General features: G+C 32.9%; 1 protein-coding gene across 1 annotated transcript in view; it reads right to left on the reverse strand.

Annotated features, from left to right (window-relative positions):
• Window positions 1-14,736, reverse strand: part of LOC124359916 (diacylglycerol kinase eta) — a 66,578-nt gene extending 51,842 nt beyond the window's left edge. Inside the window, exons 1-8 of the mRNA XM_046813051.1 lie at window positions 14,399-14,736; window positions 10,974-11,050; window positions 7,888-7,993; window positions 5,626-5,762; window positions 5,325-5,416; window positions 2,408-2,538; window positions 1,516-1,684; window positions 238-340 (exon numbers count right to left, since the gene is read on the reverse strand). Of these exons, the coding sequence (XP_046669007.1) occupies window positions 238-340; window positions 1,516-1,684; window positions 2,408-2,538; window positions 5,325-5,416; window positions 5,626-5,762; window positions 7,888-7,993; window positions 10,974-11,050; window positions 14,399-14,429 (846 nt within the window). The 5' untranslated portion in view covers window positions 14,430-14,736. The remainder of the gene's footprint in view (window positions 1-237; window positions 341-1,515; window positions 1,685-2,407; window positions 2,539-5,324; window positions 5,417-5,625; window positions 5,763-7,887; window positions 7,994-10,973; window positions 11,051-14,398) is intronic.
• Window positions 14,737-22,538: the final 7,802 nt, after the last annotated feature.

Below are 22,538 nucleotides of genomic sequence, written 5' to 3' on the forward strand. Positions count from 1 at the left end.
GTAGTCAGCATAATGAAATTATTGAATTTTCTGGCTGGTTGGATTGAGAATATTTAAATCCAAAATTGAACTTAATAAATATTTGTAATAAAGATTTATTAAAGAGACATCTATTATCCTATTAAAAGACCCAGCAAGCAAAGCACAGTCATATCATTTGAACATGCCTGAAAGTGTATCCTCCTATCCAAAAACTAAAACAATATAGATGGTACTAGTGATGTAATATTACTTTACCTGCATGTGAAGTCGATCAATTTCTGAGAGAACCCAGCCAACTGAACCATCTCCACTACAAACTAGGATTCGAAAAGGGTCGAAGTGGCGAAATAAACGTAACCTGTGACACAAATGAAATGTTTAATTCAAAACTAACATGAATATTTTATTTCTTCATCAATTGAAAATATAATTTCTAGCTTTTTTTGTGAGACTTTGTTATCAACGAACATGACTTGTAATTCTTGCTGAGTATTAATGCTACAAAGATGCAAACAGTTAAAATAATTAATTAGTAATGTTTTTATTTAATAGATAGATTTTTCTTGTATTAAATGATTCTTGTTTCTGAAAAGAATTTAAGTTTCCTTTGAAAACATGAGGCCTCACAAATAAAAGAAAAAATCAGCTAATTTAATTTTTCTTTAATAAAGAAGCATAAACAAAGAATACCTTCAATATACGATTTATTTTAAACCAGAGATATAGTAAGGAAAATAGAAGAATAAAGGACAATTGGCTTAGTAACTAAAATGAGTACAGTGGAACCTCGATAAGTCGGATTAATCGGGACCGCGGCCGATCCGGGTTAACGAAAGTCCGGGTTAGCCGGAGAATTAGGTAAAAATTAATAAAATACGGTATACTTATAGATAAACTCCATTATAATTGTAAAAACATCAAACATATGCACATTTAATTATTATTAATCCTTACAGTACATGTATAACTGTTCATTTCCTGGTAAAAAACTCAGTCAGCTTTGGTTGTGCCAATGTCGTCTGCCGCTTGAGTGCTGTGCGATCCCGCAGTCTCTTCAACATGAGCAATTCAGCCAGCGATGTTTCTGCCTGCCGCTCGAAATAAACCATTAGTTCGTTTAGTTTGGTCACTGCATCTCCATGACCTCCGGAGCGAGGTAGGAACGGTACTGAGGGGCCAGGCGTGGCGGTAGCGTGGGAGAGGATTTGGGGAAATACGTGTCTGTTATTGTTTCCAAGAATCCGGGACAATGACCGCCACTCGGGCGCCGTGTGCCATGAGTCACACACTCACTGTCTTACAGTCCCATCAAATACTGATGCAACATAGATTCACGGATCCTATACCACTAAAAAATATTACGTTTTTATTATTGAAATGTTTGTATGATTTATTTATTATTTAATTGAAAATCGGTCCGGGTTAGCCGGACTTCCAGGTTAACGGGGGCCGACTTATCGGGGTTGTACTGTACATCTACATGCACTTTATATTGGAAACAGTGTATCAGTGAGCCAGACAGCAGTGTATTACCCAAGACTGGGACCAGTGGCTATAAGGTCGAACACTTGTGCCGGATTGAGCAGCTGTTTGAACCTACGAAGGAACTTGACACCTTGGTTGTCTCCAGATTTGGAGTTGACAAAGACCAGGAGAGGGGAACAGTCTTGAGGCCGTATCGCCTCCCATGCTTCGTCGCTTCCTACACCCAGAAGCATGGAAATCACTGGCTCAGTAATATAGGTTATGTGGTATACAACAATATGAAACACACACATTCAAATTTAGTTATCTAACAAATTTGAATCAATAGTAAAGTTTTCCTAAATTTTCATCTGTATTTTGCCACCTTTAAGAGCTTTGTAGAACTGTTATGTACTACTGACAATAAATTCAAACAAACATGATATAATATATATTATTTTTTAATGTACAAAATACTTTTCTTATTTGAAAGAAAAAAAAAACAAGAGTGAGTGTTACAATTTTATTTCTGTCTGTCCCCATGATATCTTGAGAAATCTTTTGAAATTTTCCATGAAGCTTAATTTTTGTAAAGACAACATTGAGTTTGATAATGGTACATGTCACTCCATAGGGTTTTATTTAAGTATGTCTGGTAGGCTGGCACAATTTCTCTTTCATTTGCTGAGCGATGCAAAAAACTTTTACCTGTATGTTGATCTGCACAACACATCAAGAATGGAGTGAGCTTGAAATATTGTGTGCAACTTCAGCAAAGCCTGATATTCCAACCTTGTAATTAGGGGAAACATCAAATATTCAAAATATACATAATTAACTGTAAGATTTACTGTTGGCAGTGTTAATTTTTTCTCAATGAATAGTTTTTATACAGGATAACGATAAAACTATTAAATTACAGTATCGTGTTCTACAGTACTCTTATATTGTTAATATATACCTATGCTGTGTAATGCAGTGGGAGGCACCACACTGACCCGGCTAGGGCCAAGGGGACAGACTTCTGGATGGTTCGGTCGACATGCTGTGTGTACTGTAGCTCTGCACCATAAGCACCTCCAGTCCTGTAACCTGACAGCACAATCTCACTGTAATCATTGTCTATCGAGAATACAAAATTAACTAGTAAGATCAAAGGTTTTAATCTTAGAACTAATTGATTCTTTAACATTTGGGCCTACGTCTAAATGCTTTTATCTAATTATATTTAATAAAAAAAAACCAATTATAATTTTTTATTTTGTTCTAAACGACTGACTTTTTACAAAATTAATAAAAATGAAGATTTGATAAATATAATTCAAAATATGAAAATTAGGTTCTACCAAAAAACATTATATTCATAATTTTCTCACTGAAACTTGATATTCTTACAATGAAGTTGATCATATGTGGATTCTGCGTTAATTGTATTAGCCCAACTGTTGGTCACCATATGAAATAGATCAGTTTTAGTCAATTATTGAGGTACCACATTGTTATAATGATGGTACTCAGAAGCTTGAATGTCATATTGATGAAGGTTTGGCGTGTGTGTGGTCAAATTTGAACAGTATTTAGCCCCACTTAGTTTGAGCCATATGATGATGTTCAATGTTTATGTAGTGTGATATACTTTTATACTATGTATTTATGACTCACCTGTTCCTCTTCAACTTTTGCAATATTACTTTTTTTATTTAAGTAGATTGATTTCATTATACCCAGTTAAATTAGCTGGGAAAATGAATCACTCACTTTCTTCTTTTATAAGCATTTAAATCACTATAATAATAAATATTGGTTTAAAACACTACTTCAAACATCTTATACTCAATTTGCAAACACACACTGAGCATGTGTTCCCCAAACTTACATTCATTATATTTTCAAATTAAATGAGAAAATGTTATATTCATTTATTATTTCATCAAGCTAAACAAATGAAATTAATTATCACTATTTAGAATTTCATAAGTTAATTTTAAAATCACATGTAAAAGAAATGAGAGAACTTAAATATATCCTTCTCTTACTGTTTCACTATTCTGAAGAAAGAAATCAGGCCGAGATCTTGATAACAACATGGTTGCTAACAAAATGAGGGGTTACAAACTGGAAATTAAAAGAAACCGGCAGCTCCTCTAATTTGTGAGGACCCTCTAACCAAAACCGATATGTTCAATTTGAATGACAAACATCCTTGTTTACATTTACTGGTTATACGATAATTACCGTTCACAGGTTACACTTCAACTTCCGCTTACCGTTCTCTGTGCGAACCGTTTGAATTTTAATTTAACCAATTTTAATCTGTTACAAAAATAATACAATTTAAAATTTACTGGTTTTGATGGTTGTAACAATAGATTAGAAAAGCAATAGTGTGAGTGAAAGGAATTAACTACTGCATGAGGATATTTAGATTCATAAACATTATCCTCTGTTTTTATTTTTTAACCCTACATCGGGCCCTAAACGGAGTTTTCCTCCGTGTAATTTTTATTACTAATAATAGTACTACTTTTCTGATGTTGGCAGTCGTTTCCTGCAGTGTACTTCACGAGCATCTTTCGGGGAAGCGAAGCAATAGCCTCCCGCTTATCTTAGTCAAAATCTGTCAGTATGAGGTCTACTTCCGAGCGAGACTGGACGATTCCTCCGTGAGCGTCCGATGTTGTGTTTTTAGTGTTTAACAGAAATCTCCGTGAGCGCCTTATTGTGTTTAGTTTTTATGGAGTAATAATCCGTGTGCACCTAAATGTGTGGACTGTGATGGTTTCTTTTTGTTTTACAATATATTTCATTTGAATTTTGTGAAATGGAGAATGAAAATGAGAGACTTGTCAGTACAGTACCAGTGTGCTATGGAACATTTTAGTACTGTTTATGGAGTGAACATTGTCGTTATAAGAACAAGAAGGAAAATGTTTTGAAACTTTGTGCAGTGTGTAAAGAAATTTTTAGTACAGAATAAATTTTGATTTCAGAGTAATAATTGACATTAGAATTGTATAATATCTCAAGAATTGAAGTAAGTTGTTTTTGTAATAAGTTAAAAACTAAGTTAATTCCCACATATTATTACAGTAAATTAAAAATTTTTACAATTAATTGCATTATTCCTTAAAATTAATTATCTTGTTATTATACAATAACATTTTTTAAGATTTTGAATTTCTTATTTGGAATTTTAGTACATAAGAGAGTAATTTTTATTTAATTTCTAAAAACGAATATATTACGTTGTAATTAAATCAGTATGAATATTTAAACAAATAAAAACCGTTTAAACGCCTATGATATCCATTATTCGCTAACCTGGAGGAAACCTCCGTGAGCGCCTGATGGAGTTTCTAATTTTAAGCGCCTGATAGAGGGTTAATAAATATCAACTTCCCATAATGTTTTGGCTTGTTTTAATCTTTTAATAGCTATAGACATTTGTCTATGTCTGTGGCCGAGAATCAGGTACTTACTGATGAAGTAGATATACTTCTTGTGTTTTTCTACTGAAGTCAACAATTGTACATATTGTCTTGCTTGATATCAGTGGTAACTCAGACAGCTTTGTATATTGACTGTCAGACATCTTGGGAACTTAACTTTCGCTAATGGGGGATGAGTTTGGTATATGGATGTGAGTTGAAGAGGCCAAAAGGACTGTCCAGTTGTTATAAAATTTGAAATGTATGTCTAACATGTAAATACAATGTAAAATCTGCACACAACTTATTTGTTAAATTTTTACTGTGAATTAGGTATATTTCACAATTAAATAAATCTTAACTTTCTATCTCAAAGTTAGAAATTTGTATTCCTAATCAGACCTGTAATGTATTAATTCATAGTTAAATAATTTAATAAATGAAAGTTACCTGAGTACAGAGCCGCAAGTTTTATCACAAACAGCACACTTTGCGGACACTGGGAGGTTTCCTTCCATCCACTGGTGGGGCATTGAGATGTTCTACAACACATCAACTTATATAGCCCCTCTAAACTTCCAAGTAATATCTACTAAACTTGAGTTACCACCAATTATTAGTTGGCGATATTAAGTTGTGATTTTATTACACATCAAATTCATGATTTGATATATATAAACCATGTATTTTAGAATAGTTTATTTATAAATTTTAGGTAAACAACAGCTTTATGATTTTTTCAGTAACTTACCCCATCTTTATCCTCTATGATATCTTTTCCGATGCTGGCTAGTGTGGTCCACTTACAGTTGCTGATCGCCTTGGTGGAACACCGTTTATGGACTTTCCACTTGCAGACGACACAGCTGTAGCCATGTGATGTTACCCCTACACATTCCACAGATTTATGAAAACATGTATTTTTTAGATTCTATAACACATCAATGGTTTAGTACAAAATGAAATGTCTAAATAAGACACTGTCAATGTAACTGTAAAACAACACATACACACACATGCACGGGAGCGTGTGCACATACGCATGTGCGTTTTGAAAGTCTGCAATCACTTCTCACAACTTCAATGGGGTAATTAATTCATTTTATACTTTTGTACTATGAAGATGCTATAAATAATATACCACTAATCCTTTTACCACATTAGTAGTTACTTATCTTCTGGTTTCAGAAGGTAACCTTGACTCTAAGTAAAAAGTGAATGGGCACAGCAACCTCTAAATAAATATATATTATATATAAAATGGCCACAGCTAAAAGTGTGCATGCGTTTCTTGAAAAAACCAAAAATTTATTTACATGAATTTGTTTAAAATTAAAATTTAAAGGTTATTAGTTTAGAGTGTGGGGACTGAACTGTCAATAAATTTCAATGCGATCTTTAACAACGGAAAAATAACATTAAGTGCTTAGTTGTAATGTTAGTCTGTAAGTTGAGGTGGCACAACAGCACACAGCATCTGACTTCATCATTGTGAACATCAGCTGTAATAACTTATGGACTTCAGTGTGGTGCAGAATATAACATTACTCGTAATTTGTTCATGTTAAATAAATGTTAATTGGTGATATGCAGACTAATTACAGACCAGTTATTCTTACTTCACTTTTTTTAAGTAATAGAAAAAAATTTTCTCTATAGAATTTTAGACTATTTTTTACATTAACAACTAACTGACAGAAAAGAAACATGGATATGAAAGAGAAAAATCTAAAGTTACAGCACCGGTTAGATTTATAGGAGAAATAATTAACAAGCTTGAAGAAGGAAATACTGCTTGATTATAACAAACGATTTAATTCTTTCGGACATGACATAATGATTTTAAAACTGGAAGTTCTAGGACTGAGAGATAAAGCAAGAGATTTGTTTTACTCCCATTTAAAGAGACACAGTCAAGTGGTGAAGATTAAATTTTTAGAAAACAAGATCAATACTGTTAAATCTACTCCAAAATAAGAGTTACCAAAGGGTTCTGTTTTAAATCCAGTTCTCTTCATCTTATTTACAAATGACCCTCCTCTTCAACTGAACAATATGTGCTCATGCTTAATGTATGCTAACAATTCTGCTCTTACTTTAAATGACAAGACCTTCCAAGGATTGAAGGTCCTAGGACTCACTTAGTCGGCTTAGACAAGCTTAGTCAGAGCTTGCTAATACTGTACTGTACAGAAAATAACTAAATGCTAATACAGCAAAAACAAATCCTATTTCATTACAGAAACAACTTGACAAAGCTTGCACAGTACATCCTGAAAAAGAAGTAAAGCTCCTGGAACTAACAATTGATGCAGACTTCACTTGGACACCCCACATTGACCAGTTATGCAAATAGATTTTGTGCTGTCTGTAGTTGACTGCGTTAAAAACAATAAAAACCATTGCTGACAATACCACATCTAGAACAGCATACTTCAGCCTTTGTGAGGCCCATATCAAATATACGGTCTAATTGCATGGGTTGGATCATAATACAAACAAGGAAAATTTTTGATTTTACAAAAAAAGGCAATAAGAATCATTGTCAACTTACATCAAACGGAAACATCTAAATGCCTTCAAGTAATTAAGAATCATAACAACTTTTTGCAGGTCCGTATTTAGGACCTGCAATGTTATATGCTGAAAACATAAGTTTACAAAAAATTTGACTACATTGGCACCAAACTGGATATCCGTCTCCTAGACCATCTACAGATACTGACAGGCAAAACTCTGAAGAATTGACTTATGGACTGACCAGTCCAATTTGGATGATCTCCACCATTTGAGACGTTAAAACGTTTGTAAATTGTATGAATGTAATATGATGTCATTGTTTTTCTCAGAGAAAACACAAACAATAAATTTTCTTTTCTACTCTACTCTAGTTAAATAACCAAGATTATTGAAAGTGTAACTACTTTTATAAAAATAATGTTCTTAGAGAGTAATAAAAAGTCCTCATTTTCCGATGTTCATTGTCATAATAATATGCAAGAATGTAACTCACCCGAAAGAGCTTCTCTACAGACGTTGCAGTAGGTTGGTCGTGCGTGGGAGGTGGCCACCCAACTATGTTTGCCACACAGTAAGTCATGGGCATCAGAAGCTATTTGCTGCAATAAAGAACCAGTATCAGTATAAACTTGTAACTACAGATTCTGATAGTATCATTAAATTTTTTCCACCTATGGAGTAAAATTCATGTTTTTATGACTGACAATCTTGTTTCTGTCCATATAGGATAGAACTAAACACCATTTCCCCACAAATTGTGTTGTAATTTGGCAGAAATCAAATTTGAAACTAAGAAAATAAATTGTGGAACATAATGGGTTGGAACCAGAATAAGACCATATTAATCATTACTGAGAAGGAAACAGGATTTTTCCGGACATTTGCCATCGTTCAGTGAGACAAGAAATCAGTAACACTACGTTTCGAGATCTGCAATCTGATCTCATCTTCAGGTAAAGAACTAACCTAATACATAATTATCTCTATAGATTTACATCACATTATTATACTTCCATGACCAACTATAGGAAACTATGAGGGTTATCCAGAAAGTAACAGACGTTTTTGAATGGTGCGGCAGTGGGCAATTAAAACGCCCACCAGATGGGCTACAGCCACCATCTTGATGTCAAAACACTCTGGCGTTCAGTACGCACTGAGCTGTAGTCTGTATCGCTTTTACTTTTCTCACTGTGATTAATTAAAATGTGTGCTGCAATTGAAAATCCCGTGACTGCAATTGAAAATTACAATGACTGAACTCTCGGAATATTTCCCATACATTTCACCAAGTTTACTTCATGGAATATCCTTACGAATTTTAGTTGGTTAGTTTTTTTCAAAACATCTGTTACTTTCTGGATAGCCCTTGTAATTACTAATCTATATGCCACCAAAGTTATTTTTTCATTTAAAGTGTCATTGTTAATAAGTCAAACCAAACGGCAACCAAAAAAATACAGTTTATTTAATAGTAAAAAGATTTGTGTGGATTATTTTAAACGTTTTTGTTCTATTGTTGGCTAGGACACTAAATGATAAACAGTCAATTATAACTATCCTTGGCAGTGAAATCATTCTTTGCAGAAATTTGTGCTGTGAGCTTCATCAGGTTGTCATAGTATACATATAGATACTGAAGTTATTTAAACTGCTTTATTTACTACTGTATTATACAGGATACTGCAAAACTATATTTGTAAAATCACTATATTACGCATTTTAAGAACTTAACCAATGTTAACTTTATTAGTCCAACAAAGGTGAAAGAATTTAAACAGTTATTATATTTCAATTCATCAAATTTGGTGTAAAAATTAGTTTACATTTAGTTCATGAGTCTATCATAATAATGTAAAAATATTTTTACATCTAATATTCAAAATCCTTTTGATCTTGTTTCTAATTCCATTTAATTGTGTGCTCTAGCTGTTCCACAAACCAAACATGTTTGTGATGGATAGATTTTACGTAACTATGAGATGATGACATAATTATTCTCTGCCACCTCCATTTTAGTTGAATTTATTATTTTCTGTACTTTACCACTTAAGTTGCCTTGCAGACTGGATCTTGGCAGTTGATAGCGTGTTGTACTACAGGTATTGAAAAGGGGTTAAAATATTCACCAAATTATTTCACTTGCATGTCCAACTGTATTATACCATTTACTAATCTGTATGGCACTAAAGTTAAATTTTCTTGGATAGTGTTATTAATTAAGAATGCAAACTAATAGCAACCAAGGGATTAAATCAGTTTTATTTGATAGCAGAAAACTTTTTATATAAATTATTTAAGAAATTTCAGACTTTCTTCTACTTATGACCCCATAGGCCCTTTTTGCAACTGTTTTTGATATACTCATTTCAGGTAATCAAAGTATTAGGCGAATCAAAAGAAGACTGAGGAGATTGTGTTTTGTCTAAGCAAACACATATTTTTATTAGGATTACAAATCATTGCAACAAAGCTGGCCACAGCAGACATTTTAATGTTTCTAAAAACCAAAGAGACTTTTGAGAAGGTTTAAATTTGACTCAGATGATGAAGTTAAGGTAAAACATCACTGGAGCAGCTGAACAGCATTCATAGGATTTTTTCCATAGTGGAAACAACAATAAGAAAAATGTATAGCTTCCACAATGCCAAGGATGACACAACGTTCCCTTATTAAAACAGGGCAGTCAAAAAAGAAAAAAGAGGTGTTCATGAGTCCCATATACTGGTTATTACATATTCTAAAGACCGCATTATTTCTAAAAACACCAACTCTATGGAGATGTTTTCTCAGATGCCCATTCCCTTTATCAGTCATTGAACAAGGCATGAAACAGAGCATTTAATAACTGGATCCAATGTAGACTGGCCTGTACACTGCATACAAACCAAGTTAAACATCATTTAAGCTCAAAACAACATGAATATGTTCAATACCAGAACTCACATCTTCACAGAGAGAAAACTGCTCATAACGTGTTTTTGATACGTATTACAACTTTCAGGCAAAACCTCCACCTGTTATCTCTCCTTGCTCCAGAGACACACAGTCACTCTGTGATATTTTGTACTCTGGTATCATGTAATTGTCAAAGGATGTGTCAGTACAAAGCCAGGTCTCCATCACCCCGAAAACGTTAAACTCAAAATCGCCCACCAAAGAACACATTTTGCCAAAACTTGTGTTTAACGATCACATGCTCAGATGAGTGATTCGGAGCCCACATAAGTTGCTACCCCTCCAAGTCAGTTTTTAGAGGCCTAAGGAGTCCCTGTGCCACGATAGCAGCCAGAGTCAGCCCCCCTCTCAGGTTATCAGCCAAGAGCGGGGACCAGCAATGCCAATCTGACTCCCACCCCTGCCACTAGGATGAGATACTAGCAATACATCCAGAGATTGCAGAACCACAGATATGGTATCCTTAAACAACGATCCTAATAGAGCAACACCCCTACTGTTTAAGTGCAACCCATCACGGACGAGGTATTTTTGTTTATGTGTATTTCAATTATAAGGCCTCAAATATATGAATACAAAACCAAGAACGAATCATAACAATGTCTTCTCAATATCCCTACCTGATAGTACTCTCGAGTTGCAGCAGCAGATTTGAGGGCTGTGAGATATTCCTCCATTGAGTGGGCTAATTGCTTTTCTGAAACAGATATCATAATTATATAATTTCACAAAAATTTATTTAATTTTTAATTAGGCAATTATGAATACTAGAATCAGAACATAATCTTGTGGCTAGTTTCATCTAGCTAGCCGAATTAAAATATATTTCTTTAGGTTTTGACAATTTTATTTCATGTTTAGAAACAACATTCTATAAATAAATTTATGACCTATTAAAAAAAACAAAATCGTTATTATTTAAAATTAGCTAAACATCATGCAAGTCCTTTCACAAATTATTAAGTATTTTTCTTTGTGTCTGGTTCATATTGAGCATTGAACAGACTAAGACAGGTGCTGTCAGAGTAGCAGTAGAACTTCATATTTTGAAATATGTTGTTTCTCCAATATTGGAATATTTATTCCCAGTTTTTGGTTATTCCCTGAATTTAGAAAATATATTACTTATTAAACAATGGCAAAACACTGAGATTTATATTTAACCTTACAAAGTATGACCACATTTCAGACTATCGTAAGGAAGTTACAATTACGTTGATCAATGACCAGTGCAATGTTCGGTCCTTGATTAAAATTTCCTGGATCCTGTATTGTTTTCCTCAGATTGATGCGTATAAAACTACCTTGTTGTATTTTAGTGCTTCAAATTTAAGGGGTCTGGATTAGGTCAAACTTTTATTAGCATTAGCATATCACTTAACGTTTACGGTTAAAGGATGAAATAGTTAACTTTTTAATTGCTTAGTTTCTGTCTAAAAATGATGAGACACACGGAGGAACTTTGACAGCGAAGAGAAAAATTAATGATGATTAATGGGTTGTTGATTCTAATATATAAAGTTGGAGTGGCTAGATGTAGTAGTCAATTGCTTTACAGCTTGTAAGACCTTTCACTATTTTAAGGACAACTACTTGTTGACAAAGCACTTATCCTACCATCTAGATCTCCAGCCTCATCATTGCAGCACGACATCGTCATGAGGTGATTTGATTGGTGTAACTCGTCAAGCAGGTAGGCAGCAATTGAGCAGGTGCACATTCTTATCTTATCGCATGGCTTAAGGAGAGAGCCAAGAGTCCACAAAATTAGAGTAACTACTTAAGTAGATGGTAAGGAAGTAACAACTACAATCTTTCCGGATAGCCTGTAGTAGTAACTACTCAGTGGGAGTAGTTATTTATTCACTTTTGTATATTCATTTACCTCGCCTAATGTGCAACCATGTAATTTTAAGAAGTGGAGTTACAGAAGTTTAAAAAATAAAATTTGTTCTATAATAAATAAGACTAAACAATATTAAACATTAAATTTTAACTATATAACATTACATTATATAGAGAAATATATAGCCTATTGTCATTCTGTTTATAAGAGTGCTTGTCATGAGTTGTTTTGAAAAATATTCTTTGTGACTGAAAGCCATTCTTAATAAAGATTTTATTTATCTAAACAGATATACCAAGTTGTGTAGTTTAAACACATCTTTTAAAAGCGTTTTAATTGGTCTCTATAATTTATTAATTAGCATGTTAAATCATAAAAATGAAAACAGTACTGTATTATTTCATTTTCCCCCACGATACCACAGTAGAAATGCCCTCTCTTCTACCACAGATCTTAAACAGCTGAGTATTTTTCTAGAGGACACTTTATAGGCATAACCTTATAAAGTAGAAAATGTGATTAGTTCTTGCAGACCATCTTTGAGAAAGACTGTAGCCTACAGACATAAATTATTGAAAATCTCTCAATAAGGTTTATACGCATGAAAAAGCAATTAAGTATACAATTTTTTATGTTTGTACTTACTTTTAATCTTGCATTTTAAAATCATCTAAGTTATAAAGAATGTTATTGTCATTAACAATTTTACATTTAAGAGGCAAAGTTAACTTAGTTTTCTAAATTATACAAACTTAATCGATTTTAAATAATGTAAAAATAAAAACTAGAGATCAGTAGTTATTACAAATAATTATTACAGAATTGTTAACTTAGGTCAACCATTTAGTCAAAATGCACAATATCTCATTGAAATATTTAACACAAGTTCGACTAAATAGATTATAATTTAATACAATTGATCATTTAAATTTGGCCATTACGGAATGAAAATTTACATATCCGTTATTTAGGAGTACCAATTACAAATGTTTGCTAAGTTTATAATTTACTGTGGGATTACGATCAATTGTAAAACTAAAGGGGGGTAGGGTACGATAAGCGGACCCGGTTTTTTTATCGAAATTGGCAAACGATATTGCTTAATCACAACCATCGATATAATCAATCGATACTGATTAATTATTTTGAACAATTAATTTAAAAATCTATATCAACAGCTGTAAACACTTTCAAATAAATCACGTGCAGTAATTTCAATTTTACATAAGCAACATTTATTATTAAAAATGGCAGTCAATTTTAGAAAACTACACGACATTGCTTTGAAAGGTGATAAGACATGTTTTTACTGGCTTCAACATGTTTGACTCGTACCGAATAACCCATTATGTGAAAATTGTGGGAAGGAAACAACTGTAACTGTGAGAGGAACAAATATGGTCGTCTTCAGTTTTCATAATTTTAATTATAGCAACTGGGAATCTCAAAGGTGTAATTATTGCAGTGCAATTGGTTTTGATCACTGTAAATATTAAATTCATATTTAAATTTAAAACTTATGATTGTTATTGAGGTCTATAGATACTTTTATATCGATTGATAGTCTAGAATTTGAGATGCGAATATTAGGTATCGATGATTACATTCTTCGATATAAAAAACCGGGTCCGCTTATCGTACCCTACCCCTAAAGGGAGCTATTTATAAAACCATTTAGCATATCTGTATGTGTTTATAACATGTATTTAGATACAAATGTGTGTTGTGATCTGAATAGACTTAATGCAATTTACCATTATTCAAAAGACAACAAATCATTTTTCGCTGCTTTTAGGGTATAATAAAAGTGTTCGTCCCAATTTTTATATGCTTATTAGTATATTTAGTATGTTTTGCACTCTTCTTAAAAATGAATAAAGCAGTTGAATTAAAAAATGAATTAAATATCGACAGGCCTATTTATTTTCTGTTTTCATAAAACATGACTAGGCCTATTACGAGTTCCGTAGATCATTCATAAGGTACAACTATTGATATAAGTAAATATTCTTAAGTTGACATATTCATACAAATTAAAACTTAACTTACACTACTGTTTTATGTTAAAAAACGTTCGTAAAGATCAAATTCATAATTGCTTTCAGTTAGTAAGAATATACTAGGTTAATTTAACTATTATAATACATTACTTAATATACTAGTACTGAAAATCAGAACAAATAAATTTGCAGTATGTACCTGGGTAAGGTTTCTTTTTCTGTTGTTTCATCTTGAGACACAATAAAGTTGATTTTATACACAATATTTTCAAATCGGGTCAGGATTTACTATGAACCTGCCTAGAAATTATTTTAATAAGCATAGTTTAACTGGGTCATTTTACTTTGTACACTTTTTAACTCTAAAGATTCGTATAAATCATTGATAATTGCTTGGGCATTTACACCATTCTCCAATACTTGTTCTAAGCTGGTCATTACGTATTAAATACTTCTTCTCAGCTAAACCTACTGGAACACGAATTATCGACATTCCAGCACGAGCCATGTTTGTTTTGATACTAACATCCTGGAACACAGAACTGACTGAAGAATTGAATTGACAGACATGCGCTCTAGCAGACGACGCGACACACCTCTTATCAGCTGCACCAACGCCACCTACCAACCTTCAGTGCAGGTCCCAATTAGACAATAGAGACAAACTACTACCACATTACTACATAATATGTATGGACTGTGCAAAATATTATTATTTCAAGATAACTACAGCCTTGCCTCGCCTCTGACACACGCTCTGCATGACATTGTATATGGTACCAATTAATAATCAAACCAAGTTAAAACTTAAAAAACCATTTTCTTAATTAAAAATAGTTGGACCGCTATACTAAAACTATACTAAAATACTAAAAAATCTTACATCTTTGAGACAGACTTGGAGTGTTTGTTTAAATCTGATGTTAATTTCACACACACACACACACACACACACACACACACACACACACACACACACACACACACACACACACACACACACACACACACACACACACACACACACACACACACACTTTTTTTTTCCTTTAATAATAACACATTATTGCTAGTCTAGAAGAACGATGGAGTTGAAATTAAAGATCTTATCTCATAGCTTACTAATTAGATATGGGAAATACCGGTGTATGCCAATAAATTATTAACAAAATAACGTGGTTAGGTGGTATTACGTTCCAGTAACCTGTTACCGTGGTAACATGTAGCAGCCAACCCACCTCGGTATTATTATAGCATCATGCCGTTACTGAGCTGACGTTATTAATTAAGTTGCAAGTTAACTGAGTCAGACTAAATTTACATGTGTAGGGCTGTTTAGAAATAGTATACGAAAATTTAATTAAAGTCAGTTCAGTATAATTTTAGACTGGTAGATTACTTTAAAATATACTTATTATAAACGTTATTTAAAATGTTCGCTGCACAATACAATTATTGTTTATACACAAAAACTTAAATAACTCACTATAATATAATATTTAAATTAGTAGACTACTTTGAAATAGACTACTTTTAATTAACGAAAACTAAGAACGATCAATTAAAGGACGAATAAGTTGGGTTTGTTTTTATTTTTCAAAAAGAAAAAACAAGACTACGTTTATATTTTGATAAATACATTTTATTTATTTATTATTATTTATTTCAATCTGATATTTTATTCCCAGTCCTTTTCGCACCATCCAGCTCACTCCACTAAGTTATTGGTTTCTCAGTAACGTAATACCAGAAAAGCGTTGTCAGACCAGGTCCATTCCTAGCCTCATTGCTTGTACGATAGTAGCCTCGGCTGTTACTCAGTAACCTGATACCAGAAATACGTATGAGAACGCCAAATCATTCAGCCCACCTGTTACTGGAAAACAGGACGTTATTGGTAACACGTTATCCTGGTAATAGGTTACCACTGAATAACGATGTTGTCGAGACTAACACGTTATAGACTGCCCATCTCTATTACTAATATGTCTTGAAATTGTTGTGTTAAACTGTTGTTGTTAACTCATTTTCTTCATTGTAACAGTAAGTACTAATTTTGCATATAATTACTAATTTTGAACATACCTCAGAACTGGGTGAGAATTTAATATGAACATAAAATAAAGCTAAGCGCACCTCTAAAGAATATAAACAACCCAACATATACAACCCTGATATTAGATTAATCCTGTGCATAAACTGTTGGCAAATGAGTCGTCCAGTTTCAAAAGGCATTATGTTCATCTAAACTAAATTTTTAGAAATGAGAAAAAACTGTCATTTGTTTATGTTGCATGTGGTAAATTTCATTATTATACTAAAACATCTACAGAAAAATACTTCATTATATGTATTAATTATAGACAAATCCAAATTTAATTACGTCCTTAATTCCAAAACAACCTTTTTGGACACAATGCGTATTGCAGGAGTTTGCTGGACAAAATCACTTTTGGAGCATTTTTTGATTAAATCAGTTTTGATTAAGTTTTTATAATACTATTAATATTTTGTAAAAATATAGTTGAGTAGTTATTATACTCTTAAAATGATGTCTTAAAATGGAATTTGTGGCGAAAAAAAAAACAAAATAATACTGTAAAGATAGATTTATTAAAATCTATAAAATTATTATAATTTATGTCAATGTAATTAAATTGGAATGCCCGCATTTTCCTCTTGGATGTCCCCAAAATCTGAATTATCAGTTTCTACGTCTTGTGCAGCAGTTAACCGTAGCTGTTCATGCTGATTTAAAACATTACGGAAAAATCTCAAAAGTCGTCTCTTTCACACCAATTTTTCGTGAAATGTTTTGAAAGGAGTGTTTTAATATCATTCAACTTTGCTTCTTTTAGAAGGACTCCTTTTTCAATAACTGTAGGGTTCAAATTCTTTACAGTTTTCCCTCGCTTAGCAATACTTTTGCCTTCTCCTGCATTTTGGTTGTAGTGCAATTCCTCTCTTACTACGATTTTGTGGTTGAGAAGTTTATCATACACAGCCACAAGACCCTGTATAATAATGTCTTTAACGATTCACAATTCCTAATTATTAACCTGAATCCTTATATGAGATTTGAGCCACGAGAGATCAATAAAACACTTACATAAAATGATTGTCTTTATTACGAGGGCTTTATTTTGATGAACTGATATACATAGTTAAACAGAGAAAGTGAGCCCAAAAAACTATAGTAAATTTTATCGTCAAAGATACCATATAAGTGTAAGATAAACCTAGACTTCCAAATTAACTTTAATTACAACTTAAATTCCTAATGAAAGAATTAACATTAGTACCAACAAAATCATCCGGAAATACAACTGCTAGTGTTCTTTTAAAAGTATCTCCCATGATAGTCACCTCGGTCGTGGGTAGCAAAAGTTCCCAGATATAAACAGAATTGAATAAATAGAGAAGAATATTGTCAGAAGATTTTTGTCACTCGTATCGCAACGTAGGAATTTGCCTTCAAAACATTATATTTGAACTCATTTGGTTTGTAATCATTATAAATAAGTTACTATATGCCTATTGTTCAGTTTCTATTTCATAGAAGTATTTAAAATCTGGAGCATATAACTGCCTTTTTGGTAAAATGTGACTCGGTTCAAGAGCAAATGATGGCCAAAAACACTCAGAGGCTGGAGTTTACCGAGGCCAGTAACTTTTATTAATTACTTGAAATCATAAGTTACTACACTGAAACAGTTACGTTTGAGGTTACGAATTGTGTTTTTCTATATTAATTGTTGCTTTTTTATTTTTAATCATTTTTATCATCGAGCTGAATTGATTATTTCAAGTTAGTGGAAAACATAAGATTACATTTCTGAATCCTCTGAGTTTCATTCACTTGGACAGTGAATTAAATAAACACATGTTATTGTAGTAATCGGAATTCAAGTACTGTAATAAAGACCCTTAGGTTAGCATTAGATACACCTCAGCAAAGCGAGCGTCGGTAGGTTGACCCCTTTAGGTGTTTCCAATTTGAATAACTCCCTCTCAGCCTTTGTGTCGGCCTGAGGGGCGAGGATCGGCAGTGACAGTACGGGCACATTGTTCCTTTGGTAAGTTCCATTGCAGGTTACTCACGTGACATTAGGCAGCGCTACATTTCTCAGAAAGGTCATGGAAACGGATTTGAATCAATTTACTTTCGGTTAGAGTAATAAAGAGGCAGTCAATAGTGAGTAAATAAAGAAATTATGTATTAATTATTGCGTTTTAAACCTAAACCAGGAGTACACCCGTAACAAAATGAGCAAACACAATATATAAAATATTAATAAATACAAAACTACATAATACGTTGTTTACAAGCAAATTACACCGTACATTTTATTGCTGTTATTGTAAAAAAATGAAATATCCGTAAAATATGATTGCATGAATCTGAGTCGTATTTTATCGTATAATAATATTAATACTCGTAGAATTTTACATTTGCAATTTATTTATGTATTCGTACAACGGCACAGGCACTTTACATACATTTGACAATAAACCTATCAAAAGAACTGTTTAAGATGCTTCAAAAACTAACAAAATGTTAATACAGGAAATAAAACAATTTTCTGAATCCTTGCTTTGTGGAAAGATTTCAAATCTGAACGATAAAAACTATACATCAAATTACTGTAAGTTCATAAAAAATTTTACCAAAGTTATGGGTTAACTTCATCAAAACATATGTCGAAATACAAGTTGGAATAATATAAAGCAGGTAAGTAAATGTTTAAATATAACAAGTATTATCTTAAATGTATAGCCTAAATGTGTATTAATTGGATTTTATATAGGCATCTTTTATGCCTGAAGTTCGACGAAAACTTTAAACTAAGCACCGTTCCTAGTTTTTAGTTTACTTTAAAAATTGATTTTGAAAACTTCGAAAAGAATCGTCGCTCCCGACCCCTGGCAGCTCCCGGCCTCTGGCAGCTCCCGGCCCTTGGCAGCTCCCGGCCCTTGGCAGCTCCCGGCCCTTGGCAGCTCCCGGCCCTTGGCAGCTCCCGACCTTTGGATGTATGGTCTCTGGTATCTTTCGGCATTTGAAAGCTCCTACCCACTTCGAGCTTCTCTAGAAGTTTCCGCCCTTTCCGCTATGTGAGAATAACGAGCCAGATGTGGCATATACTGCGAGTGACAGCATTCTTCGTGAATAAGTGGCATATTCTACCTTCCCAAAGACAGGAAATATATCTATAGCAACCACGCTGAGAATACAGGATATTTCTCACATAATTTTCAAATGCCAAATTATTATTTTATATTAAAATTTAGCTAAAGTGGTGATTTTCTATCTCTTATACAAAATTTTATTTCGATCAACGCAGTACCTACAATCAAACAATAAAACATTGTTAATTAATTGCAGTGTTAATTTTGGACAAACACTGTATACAAAGATGGAAAGACATCTCAGTACTTGGAGAGAAACAGTTAGTTTCTTTGTTTAAGAGAAAGGCAAAGAATACTATCGAGTAGCGAGCGAGAAGAAGCAGCGCTTCCTTTGTGCCAACGTGGCTGGATAGTGAAGGAGGAGTGGAGGGGGAGGGAGCGCGGTCACGCCATCACAAACACTCAACTGAGCTTCAAAGTAGTTTTAATATAAGCTTGGGAAATATTTACGGAGAGAGCGACTTGGGTTTATTGTTTTGAATTCTCCTCCGTCGGCCTTCGAATGTCTTGGCGTTTGTTTGTATTCGAGGTCTAAGGCTGCTAACTCTTTGACCGATTCCAAGATTGCCCACGAATAAAGATTTTTCTTTTAGCAATATAAATTATGTGTAATTACCCAAATCAGAAATAAAGCAAAAAAAATATCGAAAAAGTTATTAGGTTCCTATTAAATATTCACCAGTATCCCAAATATGAACGTTCAATTGTTGAGTTGTAAACAAATCTCTCGTAAAAAATCACGAGTTTTTTATTTGTCTGTACGTATGTCTTATCTTATTGAAAAGGCTCAATTATTTACTCATAATATATTTGATAGACGTAACAATTTGTTTATTGAGCTTGCTGTTCATCTTACTTAATTAAAAATAAGAAGATCATAAAAGATTATCCATTGGTTATAATAATGTGGAAACTAACACAATACAGGGTACAATGTTATACAATGTTGTTATACAAATAACTATCCAGTGAACTATATACCACAGGTTCTCTCAAAGTATTCAAACAAATAAAATTAGATACGATTAGATCTTAATATCATTTCCAGTTTTTGTTTTCAATATCCCATCATCATCTTCAGCTCTTATAAAAATAATGTAAAATCTGCCTGTAGATCGGAAAATTTAAATTAAAAAAAATCCTAAGCCAAATGACATAAATTCCTAACCGCTACAAACTACCAAAATTTAAAAGTCAATTTAAATCCATTTGAATTTTGCAAAATATTATCACGTTTAAAGTAAGAAATGGTTCCTTTAATCGTACTTAATTGATCCCAATTTTCAATTTCTTTTATCAATTTATTGTGATTTCTTACTTCAGTTTTTGAAAATGAAAACGGTATGAAGCTATCAATTAATCTAACATCATTTGTTCTAAGATATGATTCTTGTTTTATTAAAGTTCCAGAAGTATAAAGTTGAAATTTTTATGAGTAAAACTTATCTCCAAAATGAAAAACTCAGGTTTTTTATTTATTTTGCTCAAATGTTCAGTAGCAATTGGATAAAAAACTTTAAATACTGCTCTCTCAATATCATCCGAATACTTATGGTAGAATAAGTATAAAAACTAAACCTTTTTACATCGTTTGATAAAATTCTAGACTTGATGATAATAAATCTGTCACATAAATTAGCATCTTTTGATAGAAATCTATACATTGCTTGATCTTATAAAATGTATCTTGTAAAATCTGCAATACGTCTAGAATCTGTATCTATATTCTTTGTATAGAAATATCATGTTCCATTGCAGCTCTATCTAATTTATGGTAAACGGACTGTAGGTCCACGTCATAAAACTGCCGGAAGCATTTCTTACCTACTTCTTAAGGGGTGGACAGTAGGTCCACGGCCCCGGCCTGGGACCCACTGTCCGACTCACGGGTTTCTTTTGACGAGGGGTTGATAAGGGATCGTCGTACTCACACTGCAGCACTTGAATGGATGTTTCGAGATCTAAACTCTATATCTGCTAAATAATTTTCAGTACACTACATAAGACAGCTGCAAAAAGAATGAAACGAAATTATATACATAAAATAAAGTCAGGTTAGTTACGCCATTTCTAACTTAAGAATGTCTGTAACGATTATAGTGTCTACTGGTATATACAGTATTATACAAACGATGGTCCAATATAAGGAATAACTAATACAAACTTACTGTAGATGTTTATGATTCATTAGGACAATGCCAACCAAATTAATCAGATAGTAATATAATGCTATATGGAATTCGTTAAGATATAATCCCTATTAGTAATCCACTTCATATGTGATAGCTTGAGTAAACTGTTGTTAATATTTGCTGCTTTAGCAGTACGCTGTGCGAATGTAGTGGAAGCATCACTGACCAAAATAAAGAATAAGTGCAGGTAGAAAAACTAATGCACGGCCAGGTCAGTTTTGAAAAGTAGGACAGTTAGTCCACAGGTGTCGGCGTGGACTAACTGTCCTACCCTGCAGAAAAGTGACGTCAGCCACCCTCGTCAAACTAGGCGTGGACCTACAGTCCTACAATCCTAATTTATTTATACCAGGATCTCCCTTTTCACTCTTTTTCAAGCTTTTTTTCAGGACCCAGATACTGATAACCTAGTACCTGCAATATTATATGTAGAACACTCGGTTACTCCACCGTGCTTAGAGATCGAATCTAAAACAGCGTAGTGCACTAAATTGTTTATCTCTTAACCCAGATAACACTATATTTTGTAGTCTAGGTACCACTAATGTAAAAATTATGTACAGAGTTTAATTTTGAACTTCTTCGCTGAAATTTTATGTATATCTTCAGATGAACATGACTCCAAATTCCAGGAGTCAAGTCTGTAAGTAGGCCTACGTCAGATTCAAGCCGCTGCACTAAGGTGATGTGAAGCTAAACTTAACATTCCCACTAAATACATAAGTGTATATTGTATACTTTATTACAATTAATACTTTATTTTGTAAATATTTTGTATTTTATGAAGTTTTTATATTTTTAGGGTTAGCCTATACGATATGGGTAAGATTAGAAATAATCGAAATATAACCTTTACTAAACGATCTGTTTGTTTCCTTTTGTAAGAATATATATATATATATATATATATATATATATATATATATATATATATAAATGTAACTAGTAAAAGATAAATAT

The sequence above is a fragment of the Homalodisca vitripennis genome, chromosome 4 (assembly GCF_021130785.1).
Source record: "Homalodisca vitripennis isolate AUS2020 chromosome 4, UT_GWSS_2.1, whole genome shotgun sequence".
NCBI lineage: Eukaryota > Metazoa > Arthropoda > Insecta > Hemiptera > Cicadellidae > Homalodisca > Homalodisca vitripennis.